The 21,166-nt window shown below is 27.4% G+C and overlaps 1 protein-coding gene across 1 annotated transcript in view; it reads right to left on the reverse strand.

Moving 5' to 3' along the window:
* Positions 1–18,461, reverse strand: part of LOC133325351 (disheveled-associated activator of morphogenesis 1) — a 90,578-nt gene extending 72,117 nt beyond the window's left edge. The window contains exon 1 of the mRNA XM_061534137.1: positions 18,401–18,461. Within this exon, the coding sequence (XP_061390121.1) occupies positions 18,401–18,448 (48 nt within the window). The 5' untranslated portion in view covers positions 18,449–18,461. The remainder of the gene's footprint in view (positions 1–18,400) is intronic.
* Between the last annotated feature and the right edge of the window lie 2,705 nt (positions 18,462–21,166).

Here is a 21,166-nt window from a genome sequence, read left to right on the forward strand (position 1 = left end):
GGGGAAAGAGAGAGATAATAAAATACCATCAGGAGAGTAATCATGAACGCATTGATTTGATGTTCGTTTCTTAAGTCTTTTCAACAAATGAGTAATTAAACGATATTTTTAAGAGAAAATTTTATATTTTTTCCTAAAAAACTATATTTTTTATATAGAAAAAATTTGATTAAAAAAATTTCACGTTTTTTAAAAAATCGAATATTAAAAAAAATCCAAATACTTTTATTATTTTTGTTGTGAATTTTTAATTAATATCACTGTAAGAAATCTCTTTTTATAAGAGAAAAAATAATTAAAATTTTTATTAAAAATAAAATTTAATAAAATTTAAATTATTATTACCAATTTATTTGAAGAGGTTCCAATGGCCATGCACTTAAGTCAATTTTTGTATTTTATTTTTTCCTCAACTTAATTTTAAAGCCATAATCATCCACTTGTTAAAAATAATAATAATAATAAAAAACCAAAATAAAAATTATAAAATTCCCTGTTCCATTTTTTACAGACCCAACCCCCTTGAAATTAATTTTAATTCACTTTTTTTTTTAAATTTATCACCTCAAATCATTATCAATATAAATATTACTTCCCACAATGTATTTTTTTCCATTTAATTTAACAACCAAAAAAAAAAAATAACAACATAAAAATAAAATAAAAACTACATTTTAAAAATAAAACTCCGTTTATTTTTATTAGCCGAAGAGTGTTACATATCTACATATATGTATGCCTGCATGCCAACCCACACCATTGTCATCGTTTAAAGACTTGAGACAAAGTTGGCTTAAAAGTGTGGCAAATAAAATCAACCAACAACAACAAATATTAAATAATCCAAACCAAAGAAAGCAACGTCAATTTTCACAAAAAAAAAAAAAAAAACAACAATACAAAAATTGATTATAACAGCCATGCAATGTGCAGTGAAGGAAGGAAGGAGTGCAACAGAAGCACCACCACCAACACAATGCATGGATGGATGAGTGGCAGGAGGAATAGTGTCGTATGGTATGGTGGATTTTTTGGCATGAAGGTGGTATGGGAGACAAAAAACATACATTAGCACAATGGGTTGGAAATTTAGAAATTAAAATTAATTTAAACAAAAAAACATTAAACAAAAATATTTATTTTTAGACAAAATTTAATTTTTTATAGAAAAAATGTTAATTTTTTTATAGAAAAAAATTTATTTTTTTTTGTAAAAAAATTTTATTTTTTTTTGTAAAAAAATTTTAATTTTTTATAGAAAAAATTATTTTTTTATTGAAAAAAATTATTTTTTTATAGAAAAACAAATTTAATTTTTTATAGAAAATATATTAATGTTTCTATAGAAAAATATTAATTTTTTTTTATAGAAAACTATTTTTTTCTATAGATAAATATTAATTTTTTTCAATAGAAAAAATTATTTTTTTTCTATAGAAAAATATTATTTTTTTCAATAGAAAAATGTTAATTTTTCCTACAGAAAAAATTATTTTTCTATATTTTTTTTCTTAGAAAAAATGTAATTTTTTTTAATTTAATATAGGAAAAAAATATTACTTTTTTTCTATTGAAAAATATTAATTTTCTATAAAAAAATATTATTTTTTATCTATAGAAAAAAAAATAATATTTTTTTCAATAGAAAAATAATAATTTTTTCTTTGGAAAATATTAATTTTCCTCTATAGAAAATATTAATTTTCCTCTATAGAAAATATTAATTTTTCTGTAGAAAATATTAATTTTTCTGTAGAAAATATCACAATTTCTCTGCATTCTACACTCCCTCAACGAAAAACAATAAAAAGACTTAAGAAACAAACATGAAATCAATGCTTTCAAGAGTTCTCTCTTGATAATGTTTTATTATTTCTCTTTCTCTCTTCTCCGCAGTACCGTATGGATATTGCTTTTGTTAGTATAATCTCACTTGAAAAAGAGGCAATGTTGAGTTACTGTAATAAAAGACTTAAGAAACGAACACCAACAATGTTAAAAGGGAATGTAAGAAAGAGAGAGAGAGGATGAAAATGGCTTAATTATCGACTGATTATCTTTGTTTAGGAGAGGGAGAAGAGAGATGATGAATAAAGGAAAGAGAACTGCAATCAATTGCAATGAAAGACTTAAGAAGCGAACATGTGTTGTTTTAAAAAGATACAAATTGGAAGAATTAATGGCAAATTAATTATTTTAAAGAATAATTAAATATTTTCATGGACAATTATATGCCTTCAAAAACAATTAGATTATTTTAAATTATTATTATTATTTATTTTTTTTTTTTTTTGAAAAATAGAGAATATTTTTCTTAAATAAATAAAATAAAAAAATTAAATTAACAGCAAATTTAATAAAAAATATGCCGTTGAGAAAATTTCTCAAAAATTGAAGACTATTTTTGTCTGTAGAAAAATCTAGTAGAAACTATAAAATATTTTGTTCATTAGAAAAATTTCTCAAATGAGGAAAATTTTTGAAACATCATTATTTTATTAATAAAGAATAAAGAACAATTTTTCTTAAAAAAATAAATAAAAAAAAAAAAAATAAAAAAAATTATGGAAAAAATAAAAAATACATCAAATTATGGAAAAAAAAATCTCAGAAACCAAAACAATTTTTCTATATGGAAAAAATAAGACTCTTTCTTAAAAAATAAATAAAATAAAAACAGCAAAGTATGGAAAACAGTTCCTTTAGAAAAAATCCTATATGAAAATTAGAAGACAATTGCTTCTCTATAGAAAAAAAATAAGAGAAATTAAAAAAATATATTTGAGGAATTAATTCCTCATAAATAGCAGACAATAAGAGAAATTTAAAAAACAATTATTAGAAAAAAAATTTCATTGCCCAATGGAAAATGTTTGTATTGGTCTATAATAGGGATCTGTGAAATATAATAAAATATTTTATAAGCCCATACAATTTTTATTTTACAAATATGTGAATAAAATATTTTTTTTTATTAATTTTACCCCACTGTGCCACCTTTTATTTTGACAGCACTCTTTTCTTAAAGTTATTTTTACACTTGTTATGGCTTTTTTATTTATTGACTTAATTTTGTTTGTTGTCGTAAAAGAAAATGTTGTTGGTGTTGTTGTAAATTTTTTGTTTATGCGGATATTGCACAACAGAGCTTATATTAAACAATTATTTACTTTCAAGTTAACATATATTTTTTGTTTGTGGCAAAAAAATGCTTTGGTGCAGAGGTCCACAGGAATAAAAAAATAAATACAAAAAAAAATGATATATAAAAAATAAAATAGGTGGCAATTTTTATTAAAGCAAGCACACAAAGCCCACAGAAGTGCATTCAGGCAAACAATGCAAGGTCGTGTAGAGGACTCCTTTCTGGTAAGAGAATTTTTAATTTTTTTGCTTCAAACGAAAAAAGGCTGTTATTACAGGAAAATACTTCTGGAAAATTTTCTCCTTAGGCATAAATCAATAATTATAGGGTAAAAAGGTAAAGAAAAGTAATTTATTTCTTTAGAAAAAAAATAATAACCTGGAGAAAAATTAATTTATTTCAAAAAAATGATACTGTTTCCAAAACAGTGAAACCTGTTACCTGTGATAAAAAAGTGAACATTTTATATTAATTTATATTTTATTCTAGGGGAAAATGGACAAAGTGACCTAAAAAATAAAAAATATATAAAATATTTCGAAGAAGAAATCGCCTTTTATAATTTTTTATTTGATTCTCATTCTTTTTAATTTTTTAATTCTTTATTTTTTTCTTTCCTAGCTTCCACTGTCTATCTCAATATATATGGCCTAGCGGTGAAAAAAGAATACTAATAATAAATAATTACAAAGCATCTAATGCTGCCCAAGCAACGGTAGCACTTCCTAAGCTTCTAATATTTCAAGTGTAACACGCTGAGGAAGGTGACTAACAGTTAATGTGGTTGATGGCAAGCTTAGTTTGTTTGTCTGTTTGTTGGTTAGTTTGTTCTACTACAAACAGATGCTACTTAATAATAGAGCTGTAGCCGTACAAAGCGAAATAAAAAAAATTACAAAATCATTTTATAGGCTTATGTGGACCGCTATAAATTCCCATGGTAAATTACAGTTAGAAAAAACTATGATTCTACTAGAAAATCGAGATATTAAATTTATTGGCAAAAACAAAACAACAACCAAGAACAACAACAACAAATTAAAAAAACTTGCCTAGTAATGAAGTTTTCAATGTTAGGTTGGAGTGTTTGTGCTTGCCGCTAAATTACCTTGGCAAATTTCCATTAAAGAAACATTAATTGTGGGTTTGCTTTTTTTGAGAAGATGGAGGAGAAGGAGATGAGGAAAAAATATTTGAATAGAAAAAATAATTTTTAAAATTTTTTTCCTATAGAAAAAATATTCCTCTGGGTTTTTAGGGATATTTTTTTTATAGAAAGAAAAATCTTTCTAAGCGTCCAGAGAACTTTTTTTCTGCAAAAAATCTTCTTCAGGTTCCTGTAGAATTTTTTTGTAGAAAAAATTTACTCCTGGTCTAAAGGCATTTTTTCTGTAGAAAAAAATTTTAATAGGGGAATGACGATTTTGTTTTTCTATTGAAAAAAAATTTCTGTAGAATAAAATTTTTCTCGGGTTATTGAGGCCTCTTTTTCATAAAAAATTCTTCCTCTTAGTCCAGATTACTGATTTTTTTTTCCGATTTTTTTGATTGACATTTTTGATTGGCATTTTTTTTTTTTTTGATTAAAATTTTCCCAAAGTTTTTGGCATTTTTAATTGAGTGATTATTTCCCTTAAATACTCCTATTTACTCTTCTCTTGATATACACCCCAAGTTCGTTTCTTAAGTCTTTCTTTTATAGTTATTGATTTCTAGAGCCAAGAGAGAGCGAGAGTCAGAAAGAGATATTTCTACATACTCACAGCAAACATGTTCACGATAATTGTTTTGTGATGTAAACAAACAGTGATGTTCACTGAATCATTAAAAGCCGAGAGAGAGCGGGTGTTGTGTGTGAGTGAGAGAGTTAAAGGGGAGCAAATAAACGGTTTTATTGTAAACAAACGTGTTTGTTTCTTAAGTCTTTTGCTACAATTTAATTCAATTGCAATATTACGTGAATGGAGAGGGTTAAAATCGATATTTTTTAAATATTTAAGAAGTTTTGAATGACGAAAATATTATTTGGGTCCCTGAGCATAATTTTTTTTTTTTTTGTGAAACCTACATGTTGTGGCATGTTAATATGATATTTTCTTAATAGAAAAAATATTTTTTTATGACAAAAAAAAAAAAAAATTATGAAAAAAAAATTTTTTCGTATTGAAAAAAAAAAATTAAATTGAAAATTTATTAAAAAATTTTGAAATTGAAAATTTATTAAAAAATTTTGAAATTGAAAATTTATTAAAAAATTTTGAAATTGAAAATTTATTAAAAAATTTTGAAATTGAAAATTTATTAAAAAAAAAAATTAAAAATTTTTCTATAGAATAAAATTTTCCTCGTGGTATTGAGGCCTTTTTTTCTTATCTTACAGTACAGATTTTTTTTATATAAAATCTTTTTCAAAGTCCTGTGGAATCTTTTGTATAGAAAAAATACATTCCTTGAGGATTTTTTTTTGTACAAAAAATTTCAATAGGAGCCTGACGATTTTTTCCATTAAAAAAAATTCTTCATTTATTTAGAATAGTCTTCGTCAGAGGACTGAGTTTGGTTTTCTCTATTTTTTTTAAATTTTTAATTATATGCTTTTTATTTATTTATTTTTTTAATATTTTTTTTTATGGGGAAGTTTTTTTATTATTATTATATTATTATCTTTAAAAAATAAATTAAAAATTCACACAATTAATTAGTAAACTAATATTGTCTAATTTTATTTAATTTGTTTTTTTTCCTACACAACCGACCATAAAAATTTCATTTTTGAAAAAAAAAAAACCAAACAACAACTTTCTCTCCCCTCCACAAAAAAAATCCATCGTTACATTTAAAGGGTTATTAACTTATGCCTCAAAATATTCAATAGACTTAATACATTTTTCCGCATATTAAAAAACAAAAAATTACAAAAAAAAAAACATCAAAATGATGTGTTAAAATAAACAAATAAATTTACATAATTACACTCGAAATCTGAATTAAAAAAAAAACAAATCATGAAAACACATAAAACAATTTTGCGGCGAATAAATTGAACAACAACAACAATTTGAAAATTTAATTCCATTAAAAAAATACACGCTCATCATTTTTTTGTATAATTTTTCTTTAATCCCAAATTTGCCAGATAGACAGACGGACGGCCAGACAAAAAAAAAAATCGAAAACACCTTAAAATTTATTTTTTTACGCAACCACCACAACAATTTCGATTAATTGCCAATTAACATTGGATTTTGTTGTTGTTGTTGTGGTGGTTTTTGTTTTATTGTTTTGTGAATCAAAACATTGGCTTAGTTTTAATATATGCCGACAATTGATAAGATGCGGTCTCTTAAAAAGTACAGATGAAAAACAACAATAACAAAATGGGCTGAAGATCATAAGGCATTAGGTGAATCTAATAAAAAATGAACCATTATATTGGCCATGAATTTATGTTGAGAAAAATGATTTTTTTTATTTTACACTTCCAGTTTTATTTCGGCTATTTTTCTGATTTTTTATTTTATTTTTTCTAATTTTTTGTGATTTTTTTTTGTTTTTTTTTATTTTTTTATTTTATTTTTTCTGTTTTTTTTTAATTTTTTGTGATTTTTTATTTGTTTTTAAATTTTTTATTTATGTTTTATTTTTCTGATTTTTTTATTTTTTATATTTTTTTGATTTTTTCTGATTTTTATATTTTTTTCTGATTTTTATATTTTTTTCTGATTTTTTATTTTTTTCTGATTTTTTATTTTTTTCTATTTTTTTTTTTGATTTTTTAAATCTTATTTTTTATTTTTTATGTTTTTTCTATTTTTTATTTTTTCCGTTTTTTTAATTTTTTTCAAGGAAATAGAGGATGTAATTTTACCATGATTGGCATTTTTATTTGATTGATTATTTCTCTTAAATACTGGTATTTACTGTTCTCTAGATATACATCAAGTTCGTTTCTTAAGTCTTTCATTTGTAATTAATGATTTCAAGATCCAAGAGAGGTAGCGAAATAGGGAGAAAGAGATATTTTAATTTTAATTTTTTCTGATTATTTATTTTTTACTTGAATTGTTTTTTTTATTTTTTTTCCAAATTTTGTATTTTTTCCGATTTTTCTTAATTTTTATTTCAAGAAAATACAGGATGAAATATTTCCAAGGTTGGCACTTTTATTCTCTCTTAAATACTCCCATTTACAGTTCTCTAGATATTCACCCAAGTTCGTTTCTTAAGTCTTTCTTTTATAGTTATTGATTTCTATAGCCAAGAGATAGTGAGAGAGGGAGAAAGAAATATTTGTTCATACTCACAGCAAACATGTTCACGATTACTGTTCTGTGATGTAAACAAACAGTGATGTTGTTTACCGTTTCATTCAAAGCCGAGAGAGAGAGAGCGGGTGTTATGTGTGAGTGAGAAAGCTGCGGCCTAATGGCGAATGTAATGATGGGGAGAAAATAAAGGGATTTATTGTAAACAAACGTGTTTGTTTCTTAAGTCTTTTGATATAATTTCATTTATTTGCAATAGTACGTGAATGGAGAGGGCTAAAATCGATATTTTTTTAAATATTTAAGAAATTTTCAATGGCGAACAATTCTTTGGGTCTCTGAGCATGAATTTTTCAGATGAAACATGCATTTTGTGGCATCTTAAAATGATGTTTGATTAAAAGAAAAATAGTTTTTATGAAGAAGAAAAAATTGAAAAAATGTTAATATTGAAAATTTATTAAAATTTTAAAACTAAAAATTTAAAATAAAAAAATTAAAAGAAATTTGAAATTTAAAATGCATTAAAAAAATCGAAAATTTTTTAAAAAATTTAAAATTGAAAATTTATTAAAAAAAAAATTAAATTAAAGTTAAAAAAATTAATAAAAATTTAAAAAAACATAACAAATGTTGTTTCTTTGGGTTATACTTATGCAACCTGGCCACCAATTTTGTCTCTTTTTTATTTTGAATTTTTATTTTTCCTTAAGTGTTATAATCAAAAATAATGTTTACTAATAAAATAAATAATTTTTAAATTTATTAAAGACACGTTACTGCATAATTTGTTTACACCCAAAAAAAAGTAATTTGTTAATTTTTGGAACGTTGGGCCAATTAAAAAAAACCAACAACAACAAGCATGCAAGCCCAAAAAACGTCATCATGTTGTCTATGCAGGAAGCGGAACGGCTTTTTGGCTAAATACCTGTAATTTTTATTTCAGTATTTTTTCGAGGTTTTTACTTTATTGGTTTATTTTGGTTGAAATATTGAAATTGGTTGGCCATTGCAGTGGACAGACCAACCAAATTTGGTTCACTGGAGTAAGAGTCTGCAGTTTGGTAAGTGCCTGGTTTCTTTTTTTTTGTTTTATTTTGGTGTAGACCATATTGGGAGGTAGACAAGAGGTAGTCAAGAAAACAGGTTTGTTTTTTGTTATGAAAACAAAACAGCCATTTAAGGAGAATATTTACCCAAAAAAATGTACGATTTTTTTTAATTAATTACAAAATGTTAATTTGATAATAATTGAAATTAAATATTTTTTGGGAAGATAGGAAATATTTAATTTAAATATATTTGTGTATATTTTCTCGAGTTTTTTATAGATTTTATTTTATAAAAAAAATATATTTTTTTGTAAAGAAAAAATTAAAACATTTTTTTGTATAAAAAATATTTTTTTTTGTAAAAAAAATAAATATATTTTTTGTATAAAAAATTTTAATTATTTTTTTTATAAAACAACAATTTTTTTCCTAAAAAAATATATTTTCCTAATAAAAAATATATTTTAAAAAATCCACGCGATTTCTTCAAAAGCATGCAAATTCATTCATAAAATATTGGTTACAGCAAATTTTGGTTACGTTCTATTTAACATTTTTTTTTTTTTTTTGACTGACTTGACTTTTGCCAAATACAGTTCATTTTTTGCCTTTTTCATCATAAAAGGGAAACATGTTTCAAACCATAAACAAATGACATAAAGAAAAAAAATCAAAACGACACACAACCAAACATACATACACACGCTCATTTCATGGTTGACGACCATAAACACAGTGACACACAAATGTCGTTTATGGCTTGGCTTGGCCCTCTTCTATGAAGAAATTACAAACGGACTGATATGTTAAAGATGTGACATATTAACATAATCATCAAACATAATTATTATTATCATAATGATCATCATTAACATCATCACCATAGTAATTATTATAAAAAACTATTATCATAATTGTGGTATAGAAGAAAAAGAAAAAAAAATAAATCAATGTAAAATACCTGTGAAATGCTTTGTACTTAAAGAGTCATAAATGTAAATATATTTGTGTGAGTGTGTGTGTGTCTGTTTGATTTTCTATGTCACCATGTGACCATTTAAGGAAATTAGGCCGTTTGATTATTTCTACTTCGATTTGCAGACATTTAGAAAATTATTAAAATTTATTATTTATTTATTATTAGCGATTAACAATTGACACACATTGTATACTTCCGTTATATACGGTCAGGCCAGGCCATGTCAGAAAGGAAGGTGACAGAAAATAAATGCCAATAGAATTACATTTCGAAGAGAAAATTATTTAAAAGAATAATTTAGAATTCTGTTATACAACAGAAACTTAGTCTATGTAGCATTTACATTGAGAAAAAGTAAAAAAAAAATATATTTTTTGTGAAAAAATATGATTTTGAAAACTGTTATACTACTGTTATACAAAAGAAATTTATCCTAAACAGTTGTTATACACAAAAAAGTGACGAAAAGTTATTATTTTCGCAAGAAAACACATTTTTGGAAACTGTTATACTAGAAAATTTGGTCTCAGATAACTGTTATACACAGGAATTTTTTCCAATACTACTGCTATACACAAAAAATAATGAAAAATAAAAAAAAAATATTATTTTTTGTAAGAAACCCAAATTTTGAAAACTGTTATACTACAAAAAGTAGCCTCATGTAAGTTTTATACAATGGAAATTTGCCGAAAATAGGTGTTATACACAAACAAGTGACGAAAATTTATCATTTTCATGAGAAAACATATTTTTGAAAAGTGTTGTACCACAAAAAGTGGGCTGAGGTAAGTGTTATACAACGGAAAGTTGTTTAATAAAGCTTTTATACATCATTCAGAGATAAAAAAGTAATTATTTTTATAAGAAATCCTGATTTAGGAAACTGTTATACAGCAAAAAGCGACTTTCTATTACTGTTATAAAAAGGAAATTTATCCCATATACTTGTTGTATATAAAAAGCGATCTCATATTTTGTATGAGAAAAGGACAGCTTGAAAACTGTTATACTGCCAAAAGTGGTCATAAGTTACTGATATACATGGACAATTTCTTCTTCATGGCTGTCAAACACAATAAAATGATAAAAAGTAATTATTTTCATATGAAAATGAGGTTTGGAAAACTGTTATACTACAAAAATTTTCTATATGTAACTGTTATACAATGGAAACTTGTCCAACAGACATGTTATGTACAAAATAGTGATACAAAATCAATTATTTTTTATGTAAGCAATATTTTGAAAACTGTTATACTCCGAAAAATTATCTTAGGTAAGTGTTATACAACTGAAAATTGTCTTATATATTTGTTATACAACAAAAAATTTATAAAATGTGATTTTTTAAATGCAACCATTATTAACAAAACTGTTATACTGCGAAAATTGTTCTTAAGTAACTGTTATACTATGGAAAATTGTCCTAAAGAGCTATTGTTGTTATATAATAGGCATAAAAACTTGTAATTTTCCAAAAGAAAGTTTGTCTTCAAAAACTGTGAAACTGTTATACTACAAACAAAAAAATGTCTACGGATACTGTAATACAATGGAAATACAACCTAGGCGGCTTGTATCCAGATATTATTAAATAAAATCACAAAAAATTATGGCTATATATTTATTTTCCAAAGAAAATGCAATTTGAAAAACGCTGTTATACAAGAAATCAACCAATCTCAGGAAACTGTTATACACTGGAAATACATTTTAGGCGCTTGATAGAGTTTAAATACATTCAAAGGTCAGAAATCTCCATAAATTTCCAAAGAATATTTAATTTTGAAAACTGTTATACTCCCAAAATTTGTCCAGGGTAACTGTTATACAGAGGAAATTTGTCAAATTTAAGAGTTTTATTTGAAGAAGTGTTAAACAACAGTTATTTTGAGAAGAAATCGTAATTGTGAAAACTGTTATACTCCGAAATATTGTCCAGGGCAACTGTTATACAGAGGAATTTTGTCAATTTTGACTGCTGTTTAAAAATAAGTATTCAAAAGCTGTTATTTCAAAAATAATCGTGATTGTGAAAACTTTTATACGGCGAAAAGTTATCTAAGAAAACTGTTATACAAAGAACTCATGTCATATTTGGGTGGTATAACAATAAAAACAAGTATTTTTAAAGAAAACTTCATTTTGAAAACTGTTATATTTATATTTTTTTTTAATTTAAAACTGTTATACTCCCAATTTTTACAATACTAAAATGAATAATTTCCATTTCTACTATTATACTGATGAAATGTCTTTAAATTTCAAAACATAAATAATAATTGTTATATTTATAACTGTTATACAAACAAAAATTTCTCCCCCTTGTTAAATGAAAGGTGTCAAAATGTTAACCCAGTCTCTTTGTTGTTGCTGTTTGTTTTTGTAAAAATTTCCTCTCTTTGTTGTTTTTGTTATTGTTCTCTTGAGAAATATTTTTCTAAAATTTCCCAACTTCATACAGTCTGACCTTTTGTAATATTATTTGTTTTTTTTTTCATAAAAATGTAAACAGTATAACAGTTTGGTGTTAATCAATAATACAAACATATCAATCAAAAACAACAATAACAAGAGAAATTATTCTCTTGTTATGGGCAAAACAAAGAGTGCCTTTTCAATGGGTTGAGAATTGAGCTTTTACTCAGAGTGAGATGCCTAAACAAAAGACTTAAGAAACAAACATGTGATAGTTATTTGATATTTATAAAGAAGAAAAATTATGGGAAATTAATGAAAAAAAAAACTAGAATATTTTTTTAATAAAAAAAAAATAAAAATTATAAATTGCCTCTCACCCCTGCTATTCCCCCTTTTCTTCGTGGCCTTAAGTGGCTCACACCATTGCCCAAAAATAAATAAATATTTATATTTTTGTCTATATTTATTTAATTTATGGCATTGTTTTTTTCATGTTGATTTATTAACAACATTTTTTTGTTTACGGAAATAGTATGTGTTGAAATCAAATGAAATGTGAAAGAAAAAATCTATAGAAATTTCTCAACGGAACTTGTTGAAGAAAATGGGCATGCATGTTTTTGCTTGAGGTAGGTAGGTAGCTAATAATTAAAAAACAAAAAAGCACATTTTCCCTCAATGGCGATAACGATAGTTGCCGCTTCGCTTCTTTCACACGCCAATTAGTTATTCATTTAGCATAGATTTGGGTAAGACACCTCCTCCTATCACCACCAACCACTTGCACTTGTAGTCAAAATGCACCAATACACTGGCACACACACACGCGTACTCATAGTTTGTTGGTTATTGGGTGATAGCGGCGTTCGTATGGACAAACTTGGATCAACAAAAAAGCAAACAAAAAATATTGTCACCCATTACTTTCTAAATTTCTTACAATATTGAGAGAGTATGGGTAAGAAATTTTTTGATGTCAAAGAAATTGCAATTATTTTGTTGTTGTTGTATTTTTTTAATTGAAAATAAAAAATAAAATTGTTTTATTAAGCCTATAAAATTGATTTGTTATGAACACTTCACATATAAAATATTTATGAGACCATTAAATACTTAAGACTTAATAAAATATTAATTATTTGGAAAACATAATGCAAAAGCACACACGTAATTGTTGATCATACAGTGGAACCACCCATTAACTATACGAAATTTTTTTCAGCTTTGACGGGAAGTAGATTTCATTGTATGAAAATAATTTTTTTATTTTTTATTTATTTATTTATTTATCCCTCATTTATAGGTCCCACTGTAAATAACATTTGTTATATTGTAATCAAATATTCACATCATATAGCCAGAAGAAATAATATTTTTTTATTTTTTTTTTAATTTTGAATTTTTTTTATTACATTTTGAAATGAAAGTAAAAGTGTTTTAAGGTGAGTGTGTGACAAAAGAAACTAATTGAAAAAAAAATGTGAAATATGATTTTCGAGATGTAGTTTTATAACAAATATTTTTCAATATTTTTCTTGGTTCCAATATACGGCCCGAATTTAAATTTAAATTTCTTTGAGGCTCATCACATGGCATGGTTTTAAAATAATATTTTCTGAAGCCTCAATACAAAGAGTGGAGTTTGAGTTTTTAACGCCGCGAAATATTGGTCCTAGACCCACCTTTAAGTATACCGATCGTCATATCTCGACTAGCTGAGTCGATCTAGACATATGTGTCCGTCCGTCCGTCTATATTTTTTAAGGATCTACACAAGGCGTGGTGGATCTTTCTAAAAATATTTTCCAAAATGCATTTCAAAGGTCCAAGAGAGTCCTTAAACATATATTTTAGAGACTCTACACAAGGCGTGGATTTTGTAAAAATTTTTTTTGAGGCTCAAAAATACTTTTCAAAGGACCAAGAGAGTCCTACATTTTTAAAAATATTTTGTTTTAATTTTTACAAGGCGTATTTATTTTTTAAATATTTTTGAGAGTATCAAAATTTCCCTCGGATTTTAAAATTCCAGGTTTATGAGACCATCTTTTTTTCAATGGAAAAAATGCGTGCTCCCTTATGAATACCATCTCATAGAAAACGAACTTGAGATACCCATTAGAATCGAGTTTTATTTTCTATTCAAAATATCTGATGTGCTTTTATTTTAAATATTTTTTTTTTTTTTTTGAATATTTATATTTTGCCCCCATTCCCTACTTCCTAAAAAACGGCAATAAAAAATACCCTCAAAATATTGGCATTTAAAACATTTTTTTTTTTTTTTTGAAAAGAGGTGAAAGTGATGAAATTGATTTTTAGAATATTTTATGCAAATATTTCAATATTGTTAGTAGAACAAAACAATGCATAATTAATTATTTAAACGAGATATTTCGCATTATAGACAAAATATTTTTTATAGACGCACTACATGGCCTATATAAAAAAATATTCTTTCAAAATTGCAAAAAAAAAAAAAAACAAACCAAAAAATAAATAAAATAGCCATTGTCCCCTTTTTTTCTTAATCAATAATGGCTATGGTGTTCCAAGCCAGCTTCTATTTTTCTTCTCCCTCCGACCCATTCTTTGTTTCATTCTTATCAATTGTTTTTTCTACTGTGTGTTTTTTTATTTTGGTAAACCACAAGAAAAAGAAACAGTTATGTAACCTTATTAACATATATTCCAATAAAAAACAAACTACCAATAACAACAAGAACATCAGCTGGTTGCTAACAAAAAAAAATTGAAGCTGAGCTCCAAACTTCTATAGGAGTTGTTTTTGTTTTTCTTCTTAAGAGCCATTTTCATGCTGTGGCTGCATTTCGGTTCGAAGTCGGATGCAGCAGAAAACCTCAAGCCAAGTTTAACCAGTATAAAAAAAACTTCGAAAAATTACAAAAAAAAAAAAAAAATAAATAAAAATATCCGAACAAAAATCTGCTAAATGTTGGCAGTTCTGTTTTTGGGAGAAACTGAGATTTTTTCCTCAAGATATTAAGAGGTGGGTTTAACAAAATTCTGGATTTTTTTTTTTCATGGAAAAAATAAATCTCCGTAACTGTTAGAAAATTTCTGGACATTAGAAACATTTAAAAAAAATTATGTCTTATGGTGGGCCCTAAAAAAAATATTTTTTAAAATCTACTTTATTTTTTTTTAATGTTGAACTTTTCCTGCACATTGGTATGGCATTTGTGTCCAAAAAGTCCTCTTCAGAGATTAGCTAGGAGGTTAATGTGTTTGTAAAAATTATTCTTCATTATGTTTTTAGAAAAATTCTCTACCAATGTTAAATCGTAAACTGTAGGGTTGCCAAGTTATGCCTCAAAAAAAATCTTACTCAAAATGAAAATTCACTTTAGATTTTTTACTAATTTTTGGTAATTTCTATTCCTCTTCAGAGCATAGTTAGAGGGTTCATATGTTTTACAAAAAATATTCTTCAAAGTGCCCTGTTCAAGTTTTGTAAACAACTCAAAACTCTAAAATTTAGGGTTGCCATGTTGAGCTCCAAATAAAATCTTACACAAAACCAAAAATCATTTTAGATATTTTAATAGTTTTTGGTGAATTCTAGGGCTTTAGTCCTCTTCAGAGCATAGTTAGAGGGTTGATATGTTTTACAAAAATATTCTTCAAAGTGCCCTGTACAAGTTTTGTAAACAACTCATAACTCTAAAATGTAGGGTTGCCATACTATGCTTCATTAAATTAATCTTACCCAAAAGGTGTAAGATTTTAGGCTTTATTTTTGTCTCAATTGATAGGGCCAAAAAGTTCGGTTTAGAGGTTAGCTACAGGGTCCGACCTGTGTTCAGACCAAAAGAAATATTTGTAAAAATTGTACGCCATATGTTGAACCCGAAAAAAATATTTTAAAACCAGTGAGGGGAGCAGTATTTGTCGGACGGGGCCGACCATAGATAGCATACACAACTTCCACGAAAATCTAACTTTCTGTGGTTTTATATTCTGAGCTTGAGGAATATTTTGCGATATTTGCACCCTCTTCACCGACAGCCCTTCTAATTAACTAGTCCAAATTCTCTTCACCGTGGGTTGTGTTGTGAGGTTCGGCTTTCAATTGTGGCCTATAGATCGACTCGCAAAAACACAAAAAAATAAGTTTTCGGTCCACTTCATTCCAAAATTATTTTCTGACCATAACCGAAAATTATAGGCTTTGTCAGGTTGTCCAGGTATGGTCAACCTAGATCCTCATGAAAATTTTCAAAGCGATCAGCGCTATATTTCCGGCCTCTAGTTTGGTAATGGGTTACTAAATGATATCTGAATACCTAAGCACCTGTAAATATTTAAGTATAACTCCCACATCTGAGTACATACGATCATATAATTGGTATTAATTTAAAGGCCAACCACTCCTCTTGGATATAGTATTAACTTCTCGGGTCTATGTCCTTCAGGGGTAAAAATATACGCCATAGAATACAAATTTTACCATTTTTCATTTTCACACAAAAGTCAGGGTCCATTTTACCCGCTAAATAGTGGCTGATCTTTATCAAAACAGGCATGCTTATTCTTTGGCCCGATCCCCTTCTCCATGTAAAATTTCGCGATGTTCGGGCCATAATTGTGGCCTCTGGAGCGACCAGAAAAAAACGACAAAAATTAAAAAAAAATTGGCCCATTTCATCCCCTGAATATTTACCGATATTCACCAAAAACAATAGGGGTCTTCATCGGGCCGAACCCATCCTACATGCAAAATTTCGTAAAGTTTGGTTCATAACTGTGGCCTGTATCGTGTCTACAAATTATAATGGACAGACGGAGGGACGGACGGACACACATGTTTAGATCGACTCAGCTAGACGAGATATGACGATCGGTATACTTAAAGGTGGGTGTAGGACCAATATTTCGCGGCGTTACAAACTCTTGGGTCTGCACAAAGCTATAATACCCTGACAACATAGTTATGTAGGGTATAAAAATTCTATACCCTATGTTGAAGCCAGAAAAAAATAGAACTGGTATTTGTTTTCTATGGAAAAACCTAATTTTTTTTAAAGCAAAATTCCCTCACTTAATACCCCATCTATGTATCCATGTCTGAGCCACTCAAAAGACTTCAATGCAAGCATAAGCTCCAACAATTTTTTGGCTGGTGGTGGTGACCATGCTCGTTGTCGGCTGATCAGCATTTGAATGTCGATTGTAAAGCTGCTGTTGCAGCCGGCAGCAAACAGTTGTCTGATGAACTGAACTGAAAAAAAACCGACTTTACAATTCTCCCATTCTTATGCGGAATGGTATTTTCTTCTATTGCTGGCCAAATGGTGAGTGGTGCTGGTGGCCAGGTCCAACTGACTGGCTTACTAGCCGGCCACAAAAGCCAAGCCATTCATTGTCTAACTTACAGATGAACGTTTTGTGGTGGTGGATTGTGAAGTAATGCCGGGTCCATCGGGTGTTGGTATATATTTTTTTCATATTATGGAAATGAGGTTACATAAGTCATGGAGGGGTATATTTTTCAAAGATTCTGGTCTTTTTAGTCTTAACCAAACCGGCAACACCCTCTCCCCTCTTCTGGGACCCCTTCGTCTTAGAAGAAACAAAAAACAGAAAATGTGTGCCACATAACCACAATAATTGTTTTGCATTTGTTTGGTCCAGTAACAATTCTTTGTTGTTGTTTCTGGTTTTTCTTGTCCAATGGGGGTTAGCAGGATTATTTGCCGATCACGTATTACCATATGGACATTGTTGTTCTATCTTGTAAATCGTAATTGATTTATTAGCTAGAGTTGGTTGTAGTAAATAAATCTTAAAAAAATAGTTGTCTTTAGAAAAAAATCGTACACGACATGTTTAGTCAAGAATTTTTATTCTAGGACATTGTTGTAATGTGGCAATATTACATAATTAATTAAATATTTAAATATTTTATAGGTGGTCTCTATATTAAATTTGAAAAAAAATCACGCCTTATAGAGGTACCTAAAAAATATTTTTTAAAAGTCCACGCCTTCTATAGGGCCCTAAAAATATTTTTAAAAAATTCACGGCTAATAGCGGAAAATCCACTCCTTATAGAGGAACTTTAAAATATATATTTTTTAAAACCCATCCCCTATAGAGGAACCTCAAAAAATAATTAAAAAAAAAACAATCCAAAAAATAGCCTCAAATGGTTCGCATTTTTTTCTACCGAGAAAAAAATGACCCCTAAGGTGCTACGATTTTTTGCTGTAGAAAAAATAGCCTCTATCTCTAAAAATGTTCTATAGAAAAAAACTCTAGAGGGCCATGGATTTTTTCTAAACAAAAAGTGGTTTCTAATTCTTCTATAGAAAAAATAGCCACTATCTTCAGAAGAAATATTCCCCAATGGTCTGCGAATTTTTTCTATAGAAAATGGGTAATAAATTTTCTTTAGGCCTCATTTTTTCAATTTCTACATTTTTTTTAAATGATTTTTTATTTTTTCTTCTAATTTTTATTTTTAATTTTTTTTCTCCAAATTGTGTTTTCTTTTTTCCCAAAAACTTACCGTATTCAATTTCTCCATTAATGTGGACATTTGATTTTTCGAACACATTTTGATGGCTGTTTCAAATTTTCTTGGTTGTTGTTTGATGATGTTGATAAATATCCAATGGGAAAATTTGTTGAGCGATTTAAAGAAAAAAATCCGTTGTGTGAAAATTCAGTTTTCAAAAAAACAATCCATGACAATTATGGATTATTGAACACTATTGACACAAAATTCAAAAACATTTTTCAAAATTTTATTTTTTCCAAATCAACATGTTTAGGTAAAAAAGTTGTTTTTTTGTTGCACTGTTAACAATTTCTCTTTGATGGTGGGGGTATGGATGGTCACTTAATTATTTATGCAAATCTAAGAGACCGACAATTATGTGCAGTCGTCGGTTGTTAGAGTCCATGGGGTTTTGAGACCAGTTTTTTGGTGTTTGTATTTTTTTTTAATTTTTGTTTTTAGAGAAAGAAAAATGTAAAATTTTTAGTTTGCATAATTTCTGTTGAACAAACTTTCATTGATTGGAATTTTTTGTTGTTGTTGTTTTTATTTTTATATATTTTTTTCTAATTAAGATATTTGAAATGTGTGCTGCAATATTTTAATTTTGCTAATAGCTGTCATTTTCTTGCTAATTTTATGCTTGGAAATATAACCATTAGCATTTTGAATATTTTTCAAATGTTTACCCACAAATGAAAGTTTGTTTTTTGGTAAATTTGAGTATTTTTTGAAGTTTGTTTTATTTTTGTTTTGGAAAATTTAATATTTTTTAGGTGAATTTTTGTGTTACAACAATTGAGAAATTTTAATTTTCCCAATTAGATTTTAAAGTTTGTCCTTTTTAATTTTACGGAATTTAAATTCCAACAAATTTAATTTTTTAGTTGAAATTAATTTTAATTTTTTTATTAAATTTATAATTTAATTTTTTATTTATTTGGAAATTTTATTTTTAAAATAATTCAAATATTTTCTTTATTTATTGTTTATGTTTATTTTTCAATTATTTTTTTATTTGCGGAATTTTAAATTCCAAAACATAAATTTTTTAGTTTATCTTTATTTATTAATTTTTTGCGAAATTTTTATTTCCAAATTTAATTTAATATTTTGTCGGTTTTTTTATTCCCCAAAATTATTTTAAGTTTGTTTTAATTGAATTTTTTTTAATTTTTTACATAATTTTTCAGTTTATTTTTTAATTACAAATTTAGATTTTTTCTCATATAATTTTTTAACGTTTATTTTTCATCACAAATTTATAATTTTTTTCATATCTTTTAATTTTTCACATTTTAATTTTTTTTTTGTATTAAAAACATTTTTTAATTTTTAAAAATTTATTTATTTTTTAATTTTTTATTTGATAATTTTTCGTATTTTCGTTAAAAGTCCCGTTCTCTTATTTATTAAAACAAGAAACAATCAAGCTCTGTTTGTATTTACAGCTTTTCAAGCGCGTTCACATTTAACGTAACGTGCACTAAGCTCGACGTTTAAAGACGTTATGAATGCTTGCTTGAGACTTAAAGACACTCTTGGTGGCTGTCTCGATGTGGCTAGCCATTGTATGTAATCGACACACACACTCACACTCCCAACACTCAATACTCAACAGATAATGCTCGCAGAAACCGCAAAACAAACCTCACACAACACAAAAAACTTTTAATGCACAGCAGCAACAACAACAAGAAGAAAACCCCCAACTATGAGACAGGCATGCACACACACGCACCCATACACTGAACGAGCTCCCATCCATCCCCACCACACACATCATAAATAAAACGGAAAACAGGTGCTTTGGCATTAGCACACAGTGTTAAGTTGCAATAACAAAACCCCACAATAACAACAGCAGCAACAACAACACGAGCAATAATACGAGTAACAACAACGAGTTTAATAAGCAACGAGGTAAATGTAAAGAGCATAGTTTTCCAATAGAGTGTAGAGAGGCTCAGGGTAAACATCAATATATGAGCATAGCATAACAAAACAACGAAGCCGGCTACTTAAGAATACGAAGGCAAAGAAGGTAGTCGGGCAAAGACGATAGTCGGGCGAACAAACAAACAATGAAACAAAACATAGCATAACAGCAATAAAATTGCAAATATATTTTGAGCATAACCAAACAAACAACAGCCACACAGCCACCCAACTCCCCCCACAGCACACAGTGAGACAAACACACACAGAGCGCCTCAGACACAGGGTGACACACACACACAGAGTATGGCTCACACACAGCAAGCCATAAACAACATCTTGTGAGCAAAGCAAAACATGTATTTGTTTACCTTCATTTAAAAAACTAATTAGAAATTGTACTCAGAGAGTCGAGATGGAGACTTCATTGAACAGTTAAAAGAGTCTGTTGCTCAGTAAACAAAATAAATCAGGCACGGGCAGAGTATAAAAAATTCTGTTCTCACGCACTTGTCTTTGTGTGTGTGTCAATGGTTTTTCAATTGGTTCAGTTGAATGTGTGTGAGAGAATAGCGATACTTACTCTCGCGAGAGTGCACGCGTGCGGTGCTTCGCCCGACTGTGAAATAAATAAATCTCTGTTTTTCTCTTTACTTGCTGTGATTTCTTAAAGACTCTTTGTATCGTACGTCTTTAGAAATTGCAATTATGTTTTGTGTGCAAAAATAAAAAAACACTTGTTTGTGGCAGAGTGTGCGTGTGTGTGGAGGGTGTTTATTATTTTGACCACGACTGTAATGCCTTAGAGCGTATACTTTCTTTGCAATTTAACGCTTG

This window comes from Musca vetustissima, unplaced genomic scaffold (assembly GCF_032173495.1).
Source record: "Musca vetustissima isolate MV318-11 ecotype Yass unplaced genomic scaffold, APGP_CSIRO_Mvet_v1 utg2975, whole genome shotgun sequence".
In the NCBI taxonomy this organism is placed as follows: Eukaryota; Metazoa; Arthropoda; class Insecta; order Diptera; family Muscidae; genus Musca; species Musca vetustissima.